The sequence below is a fragment of the Neoarius graeffei genome, chromosome 11 (genome assembly GCF_027579695.1).
Source record: "Neoarius graeffei isolate fNeoGra1 chromosome 11, fNeoGra1.pri, whole genome shotgun sequence".
NCBI lineage: Eukaryota > Metazoa > Chordata > Actinopteri > Siluriformes > Ariidae > Neoarius > Neoarius graeffei.
This window is the reverse complement of record NC_083579.1, coordinates 29,679,367-29,698,738: the sequence shown is the minus strand read 5'-3', so window position 1 is coordinate 29,698,738 and position 19,372 is coordinate 29,679,367. Positions and strand designations below refer to the sequence as shown.

Genomic DNA, 19,372 nt, shown 5'->3' with positions numbered 1-19,372 from the left:
GTGGCAGAACAAGCTCACTAACACAGAAGTCCACCAACATGCTGGTATTCCAAGCCTGTACACCCTACTTAGCCAAAGGCGCCTCAGGTGGCTAGGTCACGTGCACCGTATGGACCCAGGGTGCATTCCAAAGGATATTCTGTATGGGGGAACTGCATGAAGGATCAAGTCCAGTTGGAAGACCGCACCTCTGCTTCAAAGATGTGTGTAAGAGAGACTTGAAGCTGGTGGGAATCAATATAAATAACTGGGAAAACGCAGTAGACTCGTGTCAAGCCTGGAGGACTGTGGTCAAACACACCATGCAAAAGGCCGAGCGTGACAGGAACAACCAGCTCGTTGCAAAACGAGTGAAGAGGAAACCTAGAGCGGCTGCTCCCAGAGAAGCATCAGGCTTCATATGCAGCCGCTGCGAGAAGTACTGTCACTCTAGAGTTGGCCTTTTCAGCCACGCTAGAATATGCTAGTGCTGCACCATCATCTCTTGAGATGGACAGATGCTGACGAAATAAAGTTTCTTGACGAAGTGGTCCTGACAGAAAAAAATATGCAAGTTCATCAAAAGAATTTTAATTCTGAACTGGTTCACCATTTTGACAGTGCATGTCTAATCAGTGAGAAAACACTGGGAGTGACATCATTGGAGTGAAATATCAGGAATTATTATACATACAGGACACTTTTTCCATGGAATAAAAACATATATTCTATCCACATTCACTGGCTATGAGCAATCACATGCTCTGATTTGTGGCTCTACTACTATGCTATCAGCTCACATACCATGAGTAGAGAAAAACAAAATGGTGGCGTGTGTTGCTGAACCAACCAAGGAGGAAATAAAAACTCTAGTTGAAAACAAAACGCCCAAAAATACAAAAAACAGCAACAAAATATGGAATAAAAGTATTTGATGGTAAAAGCGTATCTTTTTTTATTTTTCAAGAATTATTATTATAGCATTTTTAACAAATCGCTACTATCATTTCACCGGTTTGTTTACATTCTAAATGGAAATTATTTTGTTGGTGTCAGTCCTGCGCGCTATGGCGTATGCACCTGAAGGCACGCCCTGGGCTGCGCACGCATCGAGCAGACTCCAGCACATACGCTGTTAACGACATGCACCTGAACTTAATTAAGGAGCTATATGTGCACCTATTTAAGGACTGTTCAGATGCAGTATCACTGTGAAGTATTACGCTACGTCAGTATGCATTACCGAGCCTTACTACCCGTGTTTCTGATTTCCTGGTTTCCTGATTGTTGTTCCTGTTTCTCGTTCTCGTTCTGCCTCTGAGATCCTGTTTGCGCCTCGCCTAACCCTTTGCTTGTTTTACGTTTTTGGATTTAGCCTACTGTATTGGACTGTTTGCCTGTGTGTCTGTTTTCACTCATGTATATATTTTCACTGTTGTTATTAAATATACTTCTTCACATACCATACATCCGCCTCCTACCGCGTCTAACAGTTGGACATTTTGTATTAAGTTTTTATTTATTTTGCAAAAAATAAAAATAATAAGAGTGCTCTGAGAACACAATACCCCCTGCTGGCAACTATGCCATAACTCTGGTAAAATGTGACTGAATTGAATGAAATTACAATATGCGTATTGCTGACATATAACAAAGAATCCTGTCAAGTTTTGTGAAATTTCTCCAAAAATTGTGAGAGGAGTTGATTTCAGAAGGTAAGTACCCTTCCTGGGATGGATGGATGGATGGATGGATGGACGGACGGACGGACATCTCCACGACATAATCCCCCTTCGGGCCTTTTGGCCAACGGGGGATAATAAACATTGTGAGGGAAGTTGATTTCAGAAAGCAAGCACACCTTGATGAAATTGCCAAAGTACAAGTTTGTTAATAATCAAGGGCATAACTCTGGGAAAATTAGCCCAAATTAAACAAAATTTCAGTATATGTATAACTGTCATATGACCAAGCCTTTTGCCAAGTTTGGTGAAATTCCTCCACAAACTGTGAGAAGAGTTGATTTCAGAAGAATGTACACCCTCATGAAATTGTCAAAGTACAAGTTATTTAATCAAGGGTCAAAACTCTGGTAAAATTTTCACAAATGAAATTAAATCACAATATGCATATTACTGTCATATAACAAGGCCTTTTGCCAAGGTTCGAGAAATTCGTCCAAAGATTCTGAGAGGAGTTGATGCTAGCCAAAATTTAGACACACCAAAAAAGCAACAGGGCAGATTTTGCAAGGGATTAGCGGCAGGCACGTAACTCCGTTATGTGTAGTTGTCAATGTTGATTTTAAAAGTAACTAAGTAAATTACATAGAGAAATGAATACTTAAGTCTGAGTGAAAAATACCGTGGCGAGTGTGCCTAGAAGAAGAGTCTGGAGACAGAAATCTTAGTTTCTCAGTCATTAGCCTGTGCTACTTGCTCTCGATAGCACTGGCTTGATCGCTTTGTTAGCATTCACTAACACTACTGATGAACACTACACTGGCTGGAAGGTGACTTCACTGCTGCCGCTGATGGTGCCGATTCGTGGTTAAGCTCGCGTTGGTCTTTGAGAATGCTGATATGCTAATATGAAGAGAGTGTGTATGTATAATAATAATATTGGCCGGCTTTTTTTGTGGTCTATCAGATATATTCCATTCAGCTAGCATGATAGTGAACTCGTCTTCAACTCGTTCAATATCATGCTAGCTGAATGGAATATATCTGATGTACCACTCGACAACAGCAAATATTATTTAACCCCTTCAATGCCCTTGGATGAGTCACGTACGTCATGAAATCTTTTACCGCTGTGCCTTATGACATACGCTACTCATCATAAACACCTCCTTTTATGTACCTTACATGGCATATTACTTTTACTTCACAGTGGCACATACTGCCTAGTGTTTAGCGTGTCCACCTCTCGATTGGGAGATCGCGAGTTCTATTTACAGTCGGGTCATACCAAAGACCATCATAAAAATGGTACCCAGTTACTTGGAATGCATGGACCCTTGGTATACATTGTGTTTTCAAGTACTAGGAATTCATGTTTATGGACAGGTTCTCATTGACAAGACCTGTTGTCTTGGATGTTTTTGAAGTTGTTTTTGATTACTAAAGTTATTTTTACTCTACAACAGTGTTTTTTGTGATTTTTCTATATAAATATTAAAAATATAAAGTTCTGAACAAGTTAGAGAAAGATTATCAAAATATCCCAATTTTGACCTATTTTTGTCCCATATGCCCGGCACATGACAATTAATTATGGGTGGCAGCCAAGGAGTTAAATATCTCACTCGGACCCGTGATGTATTTTGTATGAAAAATGCGAGTTTTTCAACATGAGAAGATAAACTTCATATCTTCAAGCCAACATGTGATTTTCTTTTTATTATTTTGACACATGCACAGACAAAAAGTACCCAAATTTATCAAAACAATTCATCTTCATGGGCGGCACGGTGGTGTGGTGGTTAGCACTGTTGCCTCACAGCAAGAAGGTCTGGGTTCGAGCCCCGTGGCCGGCGAGGGCCTTTTTGTGCGGAGTTTGCATGATGTCCGCGTGGGTTTCCTCCGGGTGCTCCGGTTTCCCCCACAGTCCAAAGACATGCAGGTTAGGTTAACTGGTGACTCTAAATTGACCATAGGTGTGAATGTGAGTGTGAATGGTTGTCTGTGTCTATGTGTCAGCCCTGTGATGACCTGGCGACTTGTCCAGGGTATAACCCGCCTTTCGCCCGTAGTCAGCTGGGATAGGCTCCAGCTTGCCTGCGACCCTGTAGAAGGATAAAGCGGCTAGAGATAATGAGATGAGATGAGAATTCATCCTCACAAGTGAGAATACTAAAATTATGTTTCTCCATGTCCCAGATGTAGCTCGTATGAAAAATACAAGTGGCGTATTTCCCAGTAAAACAAGTGTCTGTATATAATAAATATTCTTTCCCAGTGACTAGATGTACGTTGTTAAAATGGTGAACTGGTTCAAAACTAAAATTAAGATTATTTTTGATTAACTTGCGTATTTTTTGCATGAATGTTTCCATATAATATAAAGAACATGACACGGTGGCATGAAGATATGAAGTTTATCTTCTCGTCTTGAAAAATATTTCCACTCGTTTGCTTCGCTCACTTGTGATATATACATTCACCACTCGAAGATAAACACACACACACATTTTATATATATATATATATATATATATATATATATATATATATATATATATAAAATACAGGAACACTGAAACACATCAACAAAGAGTGAGTGCGAAAACCTACCAGGAAGTCTCCTGCATCATTTGGTCGGGTTCTGGATAACTCAATGAGGCCTTGGGACAGAATGGGCATCACAGTGTGCCTCAGATACTCCTTAGCAGATTCTTCTTCTCTCATCAACAGTTCCTCTTCCTGCTGCTTCATCTCTTGTAGGTGTCGGTTCTGACAAAAACACAAACGTGCGCGCACACAGAGACGAGAATGCAACAATGCAGCAAAATGAAACCAAAATACAAGAGAATATCTCATGTAACTGTTTGGATATATATGAAGAGTTTGGTTCCAAAACATGATAAATCCACTTGAGAAAACAATTATTTTCTTTCCCAAAAAATTGGTAGCATGAAAACCACTGTTTTCAGTTTGAAACTTTAATATAATACTATGAAGTTGTAATAACATTAAAAATGCAAATCTATATTTTGATTTAAATTTTTTTTTTTTATTCAAAAAAAGATTATATTTTTCCAAATTGTAATATAGGGGTGGCACGGTGGTGTAGTGGTTAGCGCTGTCGCCTCACAGCAAGAAGGTCCGGGTTTGAGCCCCGTGGCCGGCGAGGGCCTTTCTGTGCGGAGTTTGCATGTTCTCCCCGTGTCCGCGTGGGTTTCCTCCGGGTGCTCCGGTTTCCCCCACAGTCCAAAGACATGCAGGTTAGGTTAACTGGTGGCTCTAAATTGACCGTAGGTGTGAATGTGAGTGTGAATGGTTGTCTGTGTCTATGTGTCAGCCCTGTGATGACCTGGCGACTTGTCCAGGGTGTACCCCGCCTTTCGCCCGTAGTCAGCTGGGATAGGCTCCAGCTTGCCTGTGACCCTGTAGAAGGATAAAGCGGCTAGAGATAATGAGATGAGATGAGAAATTGTAATATATCCATGACACGCTTTTTCCCAAAATGTGAAAAATATATTACGCCAATAAAAACAATTTTTGTCTCATTCATCTCATCTCATTATCTCTAGCCGCTTTATCCTTCTACAGGGTCACAGGCAAGCTGGAGCCTATCCCAGCTGACTACGGGCGAAAGGCGGGGTACACCCTGGACAAGTCGCCAGGTCATCACAGGGCAACAATTTTTGTGTGTGAAATATAACTAGAAATAAGAAGTAAAGTTGATCTACATGTATAACTGCCTCTAAACTTGGACCATCTCTTACATTGGACCACAGGTTTTCCCAAATTACATTCATCTTGTCGTCTACAAGCCCCAATCTATTTTACACAGAAAGCCCTGAGGAATGTTAATAGATCCAGTCAGATGTTTATGTGGAAACTTTTTTTTAAAAGACAAACTTTTTTATTCTGAATAATATATTTAGAGGGCGGCACGGTGGTGTAGTGGTTAGCGCTGTCGCCTCACAGCAAGAAGGTCCGGGTTCGAGCCCCGTGGCCGGTGAGGGCCTTTCTGTGTGGAGTTTGCATGTTCTCCCCGTGTCCGCGTGGGTTTCCTCCGGGTGCTCCGGTTTCCCCCACAGTCCAAAGACATGCAGGTTAGGTTAACTGGTGACTCTAAATTGACCGTAGGTGTGAGTGTGAATGGTTGTCTGTGTCTATGTGTCAGCCCTGTGGTGACCTGGCGACTTGTCCAGGGTGTACCCCGCCTTTCGCCCGTAGTCAGCTGGGATAGGCTCCAGCTTGCCTGCGACCCTGTAGAACAGGATAAAGCGGCTAGAGATAATGAGATGAGATGAATATATTTAGAAGTTTGGACATCTTGTACAGCATGTACAGTTAAATTCATAGCAGAGTGGGGCGGAGCTCCATCCTGAAAAGAATATGGTAAAGCATTGACCTGATGTTTGATGGCTTTTACGACTGTATGATGTCTGTATGTATGAACAATGAATGTGTACCACCACAGGGAACCCGATCATAAGTGCAAGGCAAAGCAACGTATCTCATAAACACTTGACCACTAGACAATGAAGTTTGCATCTTTATTTACATAAGATCAATGGGGTTTTATCCAGAGCTTATTTTCAATCTGCTTTTCAAAAAAATAACATGGGATTATTTACGAACACATTTTACACTCATTGGGAGCGCCACTTTTTGGCAGTGCCTAAATGTATATTAAGCAGCATATCTACATCCAAGGAGGAATCAGGTGTACTTAAAGTGGAAAATAACATTCGGCCACATTCTCTACTGGAATAATAATATAAAACAAAAGTATAATAAAGAGTCCCTCCACTCGCACATCAAAGCTATTAATTTATTTCATTCAAACTCTCACTAAAAGACGGGGATTCTCCACGATGTTGACAGTCAGTGGGAGCTGCTATTACTGTTTTCATATTTGAATGGTGCGCTGTGATTGGTCAAGCAGAGATAACACGTTTTGTGGAAAATGAGTAGCGGTGCTTGTCACATTTTGGAAAGAAACGGGATACACAAAGCAGAGAAACGTGGCGGATATCGCGTTTTACATAAAATTGATTTTGGAACTTTGAATGGCGATCAAATGCCAACCTTCTTTCAGCAGGAACTTGATTATTTTAAATGGCACTTATCATGTTTTGAAACCAAACTCTTCATTTATCTCACACAGGAAAATAAAAATTTAAGTAATTAACCTAAATAAACATTTTTTTAAACCAGCTGAAGTTGCTGATGTTGAAAGTGGGTGTGGCCTAATATTTTAGATGCAATAAATAGAAATGAGCATCATACTTTGAAATATGATACCAATGAAACCTTGGGAATCAAATCGGAAGTGTGGGGTGAGTACCATACAGGACTTAGGAGATGGGTGAAAGTTAATATAGAGAGGGATTTTATTTATAAATGATCAACAGACAAAGCAGGCAAACGCAATCAAACACAAAAGCGTTATCACAAGGCAAGCTAAAGGCCCTAAGCATGGTAATAGGATTCAGAATCAAACAATGCTCAGAATTAACACAGGCTTGGAATGGCAAGACTTTGCAAGGCTTGCATATACCAGCCTAATATCCTCTAAAAGTAAGAAGTAACCAGGAAGTGGCAAATTAGGGCGATGATAATACTCTGGTGAAGGTGATTTCTGTTGTGAGGAGGAGTAATGTCCCAGGGTGGTATGACAGTATATGGCCAAAGGTCTGTGGGCACCTGACCATCACACCCATATGTGGTTCTTCCTTAAACTGTTACCACAAAATCTGAATCACACAATTGTATAGAATGCCTTTGTTCCGTTCATTGGTACTAAGAGGCCCAAACCTATTCCAGCATGACGATGCTCCTGTGCACAAAGCAAGCTCCATGAAGACATGGTTTGCCATGTATGGACTGGAAGAACTTGAGTGTCTTGCACAGAGCCCTGATCTCAACCCCACTGAACACCTTGAGGATGAATTGAAATGCAGACTGCACCCCAGGCCTCATCACCAGTGCTTGATCTCACTAATGCCGCTTTTCCACTACCAACGCGGCTGAGTTGGGCTGAGCCGTGCTGTGCTGAGTTGGGCTGAGTCGAGCTGAGCGGGGCTATTGGAGTTGCATTTCGACTACAACCGCGCTGAACCGTGCTGGCTGGAAGTGGGTGGACACATTGGGTGGAGTTAGCGAAAGTGGGTGGACGTCACGTGATGTCGTTAGGCGGCGCAAACAGTGACATCAGTGACCTTTTAAGCGGTAGTCTCACGACCCAGATGGTAAACAATAAACATGGAGGACATGGAGTCGTTAGTGTTGCTGGTCTTGGTGCTGTGGCTTGTTGTCACCGACAACGCCAACAGATACTGGCAAGAGCGTATAGATGAGGCGAGGCGCATAAGGCTTCAGAAATTCTCGTAATTCATAATTATTATTCTTCCGGGTTTACGGTGTTTACAGATCACAGCGTGCTCGCGGAGCGTGTGTGGGCATGTGAGGACACTCCTCCTCACCAATCAGTGCACGGGGGAGTGTCTCCTCACGCCCCTAGCCCCACTCGGCTCGGTTTGGCTCGCTTCAGCCCTACTCCAAAACCGTGCGAGTTTTGGGTGCTGAGTAGGGCTGAAGCGAGCTGAGTCGTGCTGCTCTGAGGTAGTCGAAACGCGAGCCGTGTCGGGCTGAAGTGAGCTGAAGTGAGCTGAAAAAGGGTAGTGGAAAAGGGCCATAATGCTCTTGTAGCTCAATAAACACAAATCTAGTGGAAAGCCTTCCCAGAAGAGTAGAACTTATTATACCAGCAAAGCGGGACTAAATCTGGAATGGGGTGTACTAAAAGCACATATGGCCACACATGGTCTAAGAGAAGCAGCTTTGGGACCAAAAAGTCGCCAGTTTGATTCCCTGGACCAACAAAAACAAGAAGAAGCCTTTATTTATCACATGTACACTCAAGCACAGTGAAATGTCTCCTCTGCATTTAACCCATCTGAAGCAGTGAACACATACATGTACACACAAGTGAGCAATGACAATGCACACATACCCAGAGCAGTGGGCAGCCTGGGGAGCACTTGGGGGTTAAGTACCTTGCTCAAGGACACTTCAGCCCAATCTTCAGGCCAAGGCTGCCCCATGTTAAATTAACCACGTCTTTGGACTGTGGGGGAAACCGGAGCACATGGAGGAAACCCATGCAGACACGGGGAGAATATGCAAACTCCACACAGAAAGGCCCCTTTTGGCCACTGGGCTTGAACCCAAAACCTTCTTGCTGTGAGGAGACAGTGCTAACAACTACACCACTGTGCCACCCAGCAGGAATGGCTGAAGTGCCTTCGAGCAAGGCACCTAACCCCAAACTACTCCCCAAGTTCTAGGTATGTTGTACAGGTACGTCACTCTGGAAAACAGCATCTGCTAAATGTCTGCAATGTAATGTAATTTCATATCATGTAAACTGGGTCTTTCTAAATATCTGGCTATCAATCATCACTTCATGGCTGTTCTTTCATGAACGGATCCAGACCCTAGTGTCTTGTGTGTTTATACCCATTCCTCCCAGCGCTGTGCTCTCTGCTCCTCGTCTTCTTCATCCCTGCGCTTGGCTTCGGCCTGGCGTGCCTCCTCTTCCTCCCTCAGCCTGATCTCCGCCTGCATCCGTTCCTCCTCCAAATGCTTTGCGGAGGGGCTGTAGTTCCTGACCTTCCCCACAATCTCCATCATCTTCTCTATCACCAGAACATTCTCTGGGTCATCAGGACTGATCTCTAGAATGTAGGAGCATTTGGTAATTTTACAGCCCTCTGTTGGCCATGGCATGAACTGCAATAGCAATGAAAACATTGACAACAATGCTTGTTTGTTTTGACAACGTGATACGGATTAATAATTTCATATGTACATGGTATGGTTGGTGAACATGCTGAATGGCTGTAAAATTTAAGCTCTGGTGATACCTGAAAGAAAACTGTGTCAGTAGAGCAACTGTACTGATGTCTATCTTTGAGGCCTACCTATATGCACAGGGTGAATCTCCAGCTCATGAAAGTAGCTTAGCACAGTTTCATTCTCTGAATTGTTTTTTCTGAAGTTGTCCAGTCGTGGGACAAACCTATCGAAGGAGTACGATGTACCCTGCACCATGCGCTCAGGCAGGTTCAGCACACGTTCCTTCAGGAACTGGTCGGTGGCATCCAGAAAAAACACAAACTCTATATATATATACACAAACACAGAAGTAAGGGAGCAGTCAGGAGTGTTAGCATAACTAGCACCGGATAACTATCTGCATTTACATTCCCATAAATCTACACACCTGGGATGATTTTGACCTTGAACCATGCCTGTTTAGCTTTGTCATCCTCTACTGCACAATATAACAAACAATGTTAAAACCAAATGAGTGAATTGTTCAAACTAAAATGAAATATTTATTAAGCCTACCATGAAATAGCTTTTTAGCTTGATCATATGTCTTCGGAAAGCCATCCAGGACAAAGCCTTGATTTCTACATGGTTTCGTCTTCAGCTTGTCCTTTATAATTTGGATAACGTACTGCTCATCCAACCAGCCTGAATAAAGACATGACACATGTTATGTCATTAAAGTTTTCATGCCCTGTCTCATCTGGATAAAGTTTACAAAACAGCTCCATTTGATTATACTCTCCATAAAAAGAAGAAAGGAAAATCACTGAGCATTGATTTAAAATATTAATTCATTACCTCCATTTTCATCCATGTTGTTCTTCAGTGTCTCCAAGAGCTCATTTGCTTCCTCTGATTCATCGTCCTCATTGTTTTCGTCCATGTGGGCACGTGACTCCTGAATACAGCCGTCAGTGAAACATTTATTTTTGAAAATCTTGCTGCTTATCAAGCAAGCAAGCTTTTCTTATTTATAAATGCACTAACGTGACACATACCAGGTTTGCGAGAGTCTCAGTGATGACCTCTTTGAGTTTTACATGCTGCAGTTTGTAATGCCTGCATATTTTTTCAGCTATGGTGCTTTTCCCGACAGCAGGAGGTCCCAAGAGACAAATGCAAACAGGCTAAAAAAAAAAAAGAAAGAAAAAGAAAAAAAAGAGAAAGAAATCAATCAGTACAACCATCCCTCATCCAAAGCTTGTTCTTAATATGGACACATTTAAATCATTCTAACAGTCCCACTTTTTCAGGCACTTACTGGCAGGCCTCGGGTGAGCCTGTATTCCTCCACGACTTGGTCAATGTTCATAACAATGCCTGACTTTGAAACCCAGTTCATACTGACATCGTCTGTGAAAACATTGGTCTCCATTCGAAGGTTGATGAATAAATGATCAATTTCTGTTTGCTGAGAAACAACAACAAAAATGTGGTAGCCATTAGCAAAATTATAGTTACAGTAGCTTCTTGCACTGAAATGTTTATTATCGGAAATAAGGGACCTTTTCGTAACATTTAGCGCTCTCTGCTGCCTATGAAAAAACTACAATTAAAATAATCGCAATAGAGGCTTTGCACTGTCACATGACCCCATAGCAACGATAACTATGCCACCATAACGGGGGAATGCTTGTAGTGCTTCATTAAGCCGAGTTAGTTGTTACTGATCAGTATGGGAAGGTTTTGCTGTGTTTTTGGATGTTCAAATCGTTCTGAACGAAACAAAGACATCAGATTTTTTAACTTATCAAAAGTAATACATCATCGGGGAAAAAAACTAGAGAACTTTCTAAACATAAAAGGGACAGTGAGAAAAAACATTCGGTGGTACTTGGTGTCGAACAGAGAGGTCAGAAACCCGATAGTATGCTCACTTCATTTCCACAAAAATAAGAATTCCGAAAAAAATATATTTCAGAACTGCAGCAAGGTGCTCATTCTTATCCAGTGAAGTGAACATGAGCAGCACAGCAGCTCAACAGAGCCTAACCTTCACAGAGACTTAAAAAGTGCATTTACATTTGGGGAGCCTTCGGAGCATGTTGTGTGCACGCTTGGGACCCAGTCATTATGGGAAACACCTGATACTGATTTGAGAGCAATCAGCATACACATGTAAGGACACAGAGGCTTTGCGAAGTCTTATCGTTATCACAGTCACATTTGTTTCTATCCATGTTTATGACTCTGCTTTCGGTTTCATTTTATCTTGTTTTTGTAAATATCACACCTGCTAATAAACACTCTTCCTGCACTTACACTACCGTTCAAAAGTTTGGGGTCACCCAGACAATTTTGTGTTTTCCATGAAAAGTCACACTTTTCTTTACCACTATAAGTTGTAAAATGAATAGAAAATATAGTCAAGACATTTTTCTGGCCATTTTGAGCATTTAATCGACCCCACAAATGTGATGCTCCAGAAACTCAATCTGCTCAAAGGAAGGTCAGTTTTATAGCTTCTCTAAAGAGCTAAACTGTTTTCAGCTGTGCTAACATGATTGTACAAGGGTTTTCTAATTATCCATTAGCCTTCTGAGGCAATGAGCAAACACATTGTACCATTAGAACACTGGAGTGATAGTTGCTGGAAATGGGCCTCTATACACCTATGGAGATATTGCACCAAAAACCAGACATTTGCAGCTAGAACAGTCATTTAGCACATTAGCAATGTATAGAGTGTATTTCTGATTAGTTTAAAGTGATCTTCATTGAAAAGAACAGTGCTTTTCTTTCAAAAATAAGGAAATTTCAAAGTGACCCCAAACTTTTGAACGGTAGTGTAGATCTGTCTACCGCCACATACCTGACAAAGTACTTCACAAAGTCTCTGTGAAAACATCGTCCTTATGTGCATGTGCTGATTGCGCTCAAATCAGTATCAGGTGTTTCCCATAATGACTGAGTCCCAAGCACACGCACAACGTGCTCCAAAGGATCCCTGAATGTAAATGCACTTTTTAAGTCTCGGTGAAGGTTAGGCTGTGCAGAACTGCTGTGCTGCTCATGTTCACTTCACTGAATAAGAATGAGCACCTTTCTGCAGTTGTGAAATACATTTTTTTTAAAATTCTTACTTTCGTGGAAATGAAGTGAGCATCCCGTTGGGTTTTTGACCTCTCCATTCGACATTGAGTCCCACCAAATTTTTTTTTTCCCATTTTCCCTTCTACCTTTAGAAATTTCCCTAGTTTTTTCCCCTAATAATGAATTACTTTGGGTAAATTTAAAAAATCTGATGTCGCTTTGTTCAGAACAATTTATACATCCAAAAACACAGCAAAACCTTCCCATACTGATCAATAACAACTAACTTGGCTTAATGAAGCACTACAAGTGTACCCCCTGTCATGGCGGCGTAGTTACCGCTGCTATGGGGTCACGTGACAGAGTAAAGCCTCTATTCCCACCACACAGTGTTCAGCCTTGTGATTTATAATGAAAAGGGGCGGAGTTGAGCAGCTCTCTTCTGTCTGGGGTGAAGCTAAATTCCTTATTGCCAGGAGCCCAAACTGAAGAAACTACTGAAATCCATTTCACCGCAATATTACAAATTATGGTTTTCCTCATTTATATCTTTCATAGTACATACTAATAATTAAAGGTATATAAATACATTTAAACATCACACGCTGCACCTTCAATCGGATCTGCAAAACTTACTGTCAGTTCCTCTGTGGGAAGTACTTCCTCTTTTGGAATGTTTTTGGTTTTTCCTGGCGCGAGCATTTTTGCTATTGCCTAGAAAAAGAAAAAAGAAAGAAAAAGAAAAAAGAGAAAGGATTGAGCAGCAGAATAATGTGTAAGACTATAAATAAAACTGCTCATATTAAGAAACTCACATTAATAATCTCAGCAATGGTCTTCTGTGATTCATCCACTGCAAGAAAGTACTGCAGCTTCGGCTTACGCTTGATTACATTCTGCACAATCCTTTGAAAAAAGAAAAGAACATATGATCAGTGTTAATCCGACTTTTAGTACACAGTCCAAAACATTACCATATTAACAACTTCCTGATAATGACTGATGTTACAACTCACTTTAGTGATTCAATTCTTTTGAATGGCACATTTAAGTGAATTGAATTTTATGAGGTGTGAGTCACTGAAGATTTGAGCAAGGTTCAATGAGAAAGCTGGATAAAGGATTACAGTATAGATTCACACAGTAACCAAGATCTGATAAAACTGCTCCTTTTGATTCATTTGCGCTTGAGAATCAGTTCACTAAGTCAATAAGAGCAATCTGTCCATCACTACTGACCCTGCAAGATCTTTGACATGAATAACAGGAATGATATTGGAGCCATCTCCAAAGATGGGCACTTCCTGTTCCTCTCCCTGCCATGACATCTAAAAGAGGGCGGTGTCAGAAACACTCAGTTATACATTGATATATGCTGATGAATTATGAAACTATTATTTGAAACTGTCTGGATTTACCTTGAAAAAGAAATGAAACACTTGCTCGCCCATTCCATATTGCAGCCCAGATGCAACAACATAAGTAGAGAACTTAGTCTGATTCTGAAATATATGAGATATTGTAAAGATTGAAAAATCTTTAAAAGAAAAGTGCAAACAATGACGAATGAATTGAGAGGATTTTTTTTAAGAAGTAGCTGCAACAACAAAAATGAAGCTCATTGTTTAAGCCAGTGTTTCCCAACCACTGTGCCGCGGCACATTAGTGTGCCGTGAGAGATCATCAGGTGTACTGTGGAACATTATCCAATTTCACTTAATTGTTCCGAAAATTATTTATTTACTGCAAATAATTTGTCTTCGTTCGTCTATGCCAGCGACGTATAGTGACCGGCAGAACAATTAAATACTCTTCCAAAAGATGGCAGCAGGTAGCTAATTAACCTGTGTATCTACCTGTTGCCATTCAAACAATAGAATTAGTAATGCTTCAGGTGTGACAGCGGTGATAGCGATAGCAGGGATGAGAGTTTTCTGCTTTTCGGCGGATTTCCGCTTTTTCTGAGTAAAAATTGACCTTTTTATATTATGCCAAATCCGTTGAGGTTTTTTTTTCATTTATTGAGGGGGGTTGGGGTATGTTCCTTCATGATACTCAAGCGTAATTCATTCCTACGACGATGTTACATGTTTACATTTTCGCCATCTTTAGTCTCGCTAAGTCTCGTGGTAGAATACGTGTTATCTACAATGTAATTGGCCAAAACTTCGCTGGCGAGAGCATGATAGCCAATCATAACAGTTCTTACAAAAGAGAGGACTGACAAGCTTTTGTCTTTGGCCAAAAAGCTGAAGAAGTCGAAATGATCAAATGAAAATGAGAAGTGACTGTGAACTATAAATAACTGTATAAAGTGTACATAGACATTATCCCATAAACTTAGCATTCATCTGATTTAATACATTGAACATGTATATGAAAATCAGTAAATCTGAATTAATGCTGACAGTTTGAAAACTTAAATATTTCAAAAGACTTCTTGAAGAAATCATATGCAACTAATGAGGACATAGGGAGAAAAGGTCAGTCACCCTAAGAAATTTTATTTAATATATGAACATTTTGATAATTAATAGAACTTAAGTTTAATGTGGGCGGCACGGTGGTGTAGTGGTTAGCGCTGTCGCCTCACAGCAAGAAGGTCCGGGTTCGAGCCCTGTGGCCGGCGAAGGCCTTTCTGTGTGGAGTTTGCATGTTCTCCCCGTGTCCGCGTGGGTTTCCTCCAGGTGCTCCGGTTTCCCCCACAGTCCAAAGACATGCAGGTTAGGTTAACTGGTGACTCTAAATTGAGCGTAGGTGTGAATGTGAGTGTGAATGGTTGTCTGTGTCTATGTGTCAGCCCTGTGATGACCTGGCGACTTGTCCAGGGTGTACCCCGCCTTTCGCCCGTAGTCAGCTGGGATAGGCTCCAGCTTGCCTGCGACCCTGTAGAACAGGATAAAGCGGCTAGAGATAATGAGATGAGATGAGATGAGTTTAATGTGAATTTAGTTTGTTATTTTTGTTGATCATAAATTATAACCATACCCTTGAATGTAGAATGTGATTTTAATTTGAATTCAAACAATACTCCTATTGATTTGAAACATATTTTCATGTAAATATATAAAAAAGACAACAGATATATATATTTTTTTTCTACTACAGCTCAGATTGCAGGAAAAGTGGTTTGTAAGGCCTTATTTTTCAAAAATTTCCTGGGGTGGGATTCCCCCCCAGGAATATATATATATTTTGTGATATTTTTGTTTGGTGGTGTGCTGTGGGATTTTTCAAATGTAAAATATGTGCCGTGGCTCAAGAAAGGTTGGGAAACACTGGTTTAAGCCTTCGTTAAAAAACTTCTGGCAGTACTCACAGATTTTCCCAGTTTAACCACAAGCTTCTCCACAGCAATATGATCTTTATAACTGGGATGTGGTTTCCGTCTCCTGTATTCCTCTTCCTTTAAAGAAGTCTCTGGCTCATTCTATAATTCAATAAAAGCACAATGAACTCCAAAACATGGAGAAATTCACATGATACGATCAGTTCCATACTTACTGGATTGAGTGTCTTAGTCAGAGCCCACGTCATGACCGAGGAGATCAAGATGAACATCTTTGGTCCAGGAAATGCATCAGTTTCTTTGTGAAGAGCTTTAAATGGACAGACAAAGACAAACCTTTTAATAAAAGGTTATAAAAACAGTTAATACGTGGCAGACAATTTACTGCAGATACCTGAGACTGCCCAAGACGCTTCCTCTATCTGATCAGCATGCTCGTTGTAAATGTTATAAATGATGACATCTGACTCCATCAGGTGATGAAAAAGCTCTTCACGTGTTAAGTTCTATGGAAATGGGTTAAATAAATGATTAACATCACCAGGCAAATTACAGCCAAGATTACTCAGATATTTCACTCACACTATATTCTTCGACTGTAAAACTGGACTTCTCTTTGTTTTTTTCCGAAACGGTTCCAACAATCTGATAAATGTTTTCTTGGGATGATTTGTTTTCCTCCTCATCCTCCTCATTGTGGAATGCTTGAGCAACACACAAGGATAAAAACTGGATGCATATGAAAGAAATAACAAGAAATGTCAAAAGTCAATAAAAGTACAAATAAACAGACTGAAATGCATGATCAAGTTTGAAATAGTGTTCATCATTTATTTCATTGTGGCACGCTGGAGAGCACAATTACTCTCATCACCCTGAAGGTTTTTTTTTAACCCAATAACAGCACATCCTGAAGTGTTTTATTCCCCTTACACCACTGAAATTTGCAAACACGAACAAATTTTCAATTCTGAAAACTGTTCATTGGCTCTAATTTTCAAGATATCCTCCTGGGTCAGGTCTGTATATGAACATGAGAATGGCAGAGCTTACACAAGTTATAAAGGGAAGGTTTCTCAATTTAAACCAGAAAAGACTAAAAAGATACATTTTAGTCATTTCATAGACAGACAGACAGACAGACAGACAGACAGACAGACAGACAGACAGACAGACAGATAGATAGATAGATAGATAGATAGATAGATAGATAGATAGATAGATAGATAGATAGATAGAGTGCTGTGCAAAAGTCTTAGGTCCCCTATTTTTTTCATAACTATTTTATAGATTTCTATTTTGACTTCTACATTATCGAGTCAGTACAAAAACATTTTAAATTCCAAACATTTGTTTTCCAGCACAAAATTAAATGTTACAGAAATGTTTGTATCTGAGCAGCATCTTACGTAAGAGAGCACTTTTCAGATTAAAAAAGAAAACATAATGAAGGCTGCTGGGTTTTGGTGCAAAATAAAGACGCGAGTGTGACAGTCAAAGTGTCCAGAAGAACTGCGGCTGGTTCTGTAAGATGCTCAGTAAAACCTACAGCTCATTTCCACATAAAACTGCACTCACTGTACCTGAGACTATTTTTTTTTTAAAGCAAAGGGTCGTCTCATCTCATTATCTCTAGCCACTTTATCCTGTTCTACAGGGTTGCAGGCAAGCTGGAGCCTATCCCAGCTGACTACGGGCGAAAGGCGGGGTACACCCTGGACAAGTCGCCAGGTCATCACAGGGCTGACACATAGACACAGACAACCATTCACACTCACTTTAGAGTCACCAGTTAACCTAACCTGCATGTCTTTGGACTGTGGGGGAAACCGGAGCACCCGGAGGAAACCCACGCGGACACGGGGAGAACATGCAAACTCCGCACAGAAAGGCCCTCGCCGGCCACGAACCCGGACCTTCTTGCTGTGAGGCAACAGCACTAACCACTGCACCACCGTGCTGCCCTAATTTCTTTAATGTTGAAACATTTCCTTTCATTATTGCTGAAGCCATTTTTAGTCAACAGCATTTCTTTACGTGTCTTTACATTTCTTACATGTTTTTGTACTGACTTGATAATGTAGAAGTTATGAAATAGAAATCTATACCAAAATCTCTATGAAAAAAACAGGGTGTCTAAGATTTTTTTGCACAATACTGTATATGAAAGATGTTAGATACAGGTGTTTATTTGACAAATTTATGGATTCAGGTTCATGATTAATAAATAACAGAAATTCATCTTTTTATTTATTTATTTGGGATGTTTGGATTCAGTGTCCATTTCTAATCCACATCAAAATTAATCATGAATGTAAACAGGTGGTTTTTAGTTTGATCATTATTTCATTACAATTATAATAGACACAAAACATGATTATATTTTATTTAGGTGTGTAAAACTGAAGCTGACATTACACAGTAAACTCACTCTGACTCACAATAATTCACTTAACTGAAGTAAAGTGTAGTTTACAATTTTTACAAGATTTGTAACATAAAAGAAGACTGACCTCTGCGATATATTTTGAGGTGTATTTGTCCACGTTATTGATAAAAACGCGTTTAAATTGATGTGAGAGTTTCTCTGTTTCTGCAGCCATATTTTGAGTTTGTTCAGGTTCTGTTGCTTCGCAACGAGAGCTGGGAGCCGATTCTTTGAAGAGTGATTCTCTGATTCGATGCATCAGTTGGACAGAGTCGACTCCGAACTGCTGAAGACGATTCCTCAAAAGATTCGGTTCACGGTCTTGCACGAAGAGAGGAGAAGGTTTCTGCTGTCACTGTGTAACAAATTATGGAACGCCATTGAAGTCAATAAATAAGTAAATAAATAAATTCATGCATCTCATCTCATTATCTCTAGCCGCTTTATCCTGTTCTACAGGGTCGCAGGCAAGCTGGAGCCTATCCCAGCTGACTACGGGTGAAAGGCGGGGTACACCCTGGACAAGTCGCCAGGTCATCACAGGGCTGACACATAGACACAGACAACCATTCACACTCACATTCACACCTACGGTCAATTTAGAGTCACCAGTTAACCTAACCTGCATGCATGTCTTTGGACTGTGGGGGAAACCGGAGCACCCGGAGGAAACCCACGCGGACACGGGGAGAACATGCAAACTCTGCACAGAAAGGCCCTCACCAGCCACGGGGCTCGAACCCAGACCTTCTTGCTGTGAGGTGACAGCGCTAACCACTACACCACCGTGCCGCCCTAAATAAATAAATTTTTATTTCAAAATGACGTTTTTCAAATGACTGTTTTTCAGAATCAGAATCAGAATCAGATTCATTGGCCAAGCATGTTAACACACACAAGCAGTTTGGGTCCAGCATTTGGTGTCTCTCGGGAAAGGGGGAATAATAAAAAAAGAGGAGTAAAAAGAATGAATGGATGTAAATGTAAGTTACGTACACTACCGTTCAAAAGTTCGGGGTCACCCAGACAATTTTGTGTTTTCCATGAAAAATCACACTTTTATTTACC

At 40.7% G+C, this 19,372-nt stretch overlaps 1 protein-coding gene across 1 annotated transcript; it reads right to left on the bottom strand.

Annotated features, from left to right (window-relative positions):
• Positions 1 to 463: 463 nt before the first annotated feature.
• Positions 464 to 18,479, bottom strand: LOC132893636 (adenylate kinase 7-like). The gene is made up of 18 exons (XM_060932782.1): positions 18,390 to 18,479; positions 16,459 to 16,605; positions 16,271 to 16,382; positions 16,092 to 16,186; positions 15,907 to 16,017; positions 14,006 to 14,089; positions 13,827 to 13,915; positions 13,403 to 13,493; positions 13,224 to 13,301; positions 10,816 to 10,965; positions 10,553 to 10,681; positions 10,353 to 10,452; positions 10,071 to 10,199; positions 9,943 to 9,993; positions 9,641 to 9,838; positions 9,177 to 9,394; positions 4,275 to 4,433; positions 464 to 532 (listed from the first exon to the last, which is right to left on the bottom strand). The coding sequence occupies exons 1-18, from the start codon at positions 18,477 to 18,479 to the stop codon at positions 464 to 466; spliced, it is 2,100 nt and encodes a 699-aa protein (XP_060788765.1).
• Between the last annotated feature and the right edge of the window lie 893 nt (positions 18,480 to 19,372).

Excerpts from the sequence above, each read along its gene's own strand:
- LOC132893636 (XM_060932782.1), bottom strand. The coding sequence starts at position 18,479 with ATGGCTGCAGAAACAGAGAAACTCTCACATCAATTTAAACGCGTTTTT. Across the intron at positions 9,994-10,070 it reads AGCTAAAAAGCTATTTCATG|TAGAGGATGACAAAGCTAAA; the intron begins GTAGGCTTAATA and ends TATATTGTGCAG. Across the intron at positions 4,434-9,176 it reads CACAGCGCTGGGAGGAATGG|AACCGACACCTACAAGAGAT; the intron begins GTATAAACACAC and ends TGTTTTTGTCAG.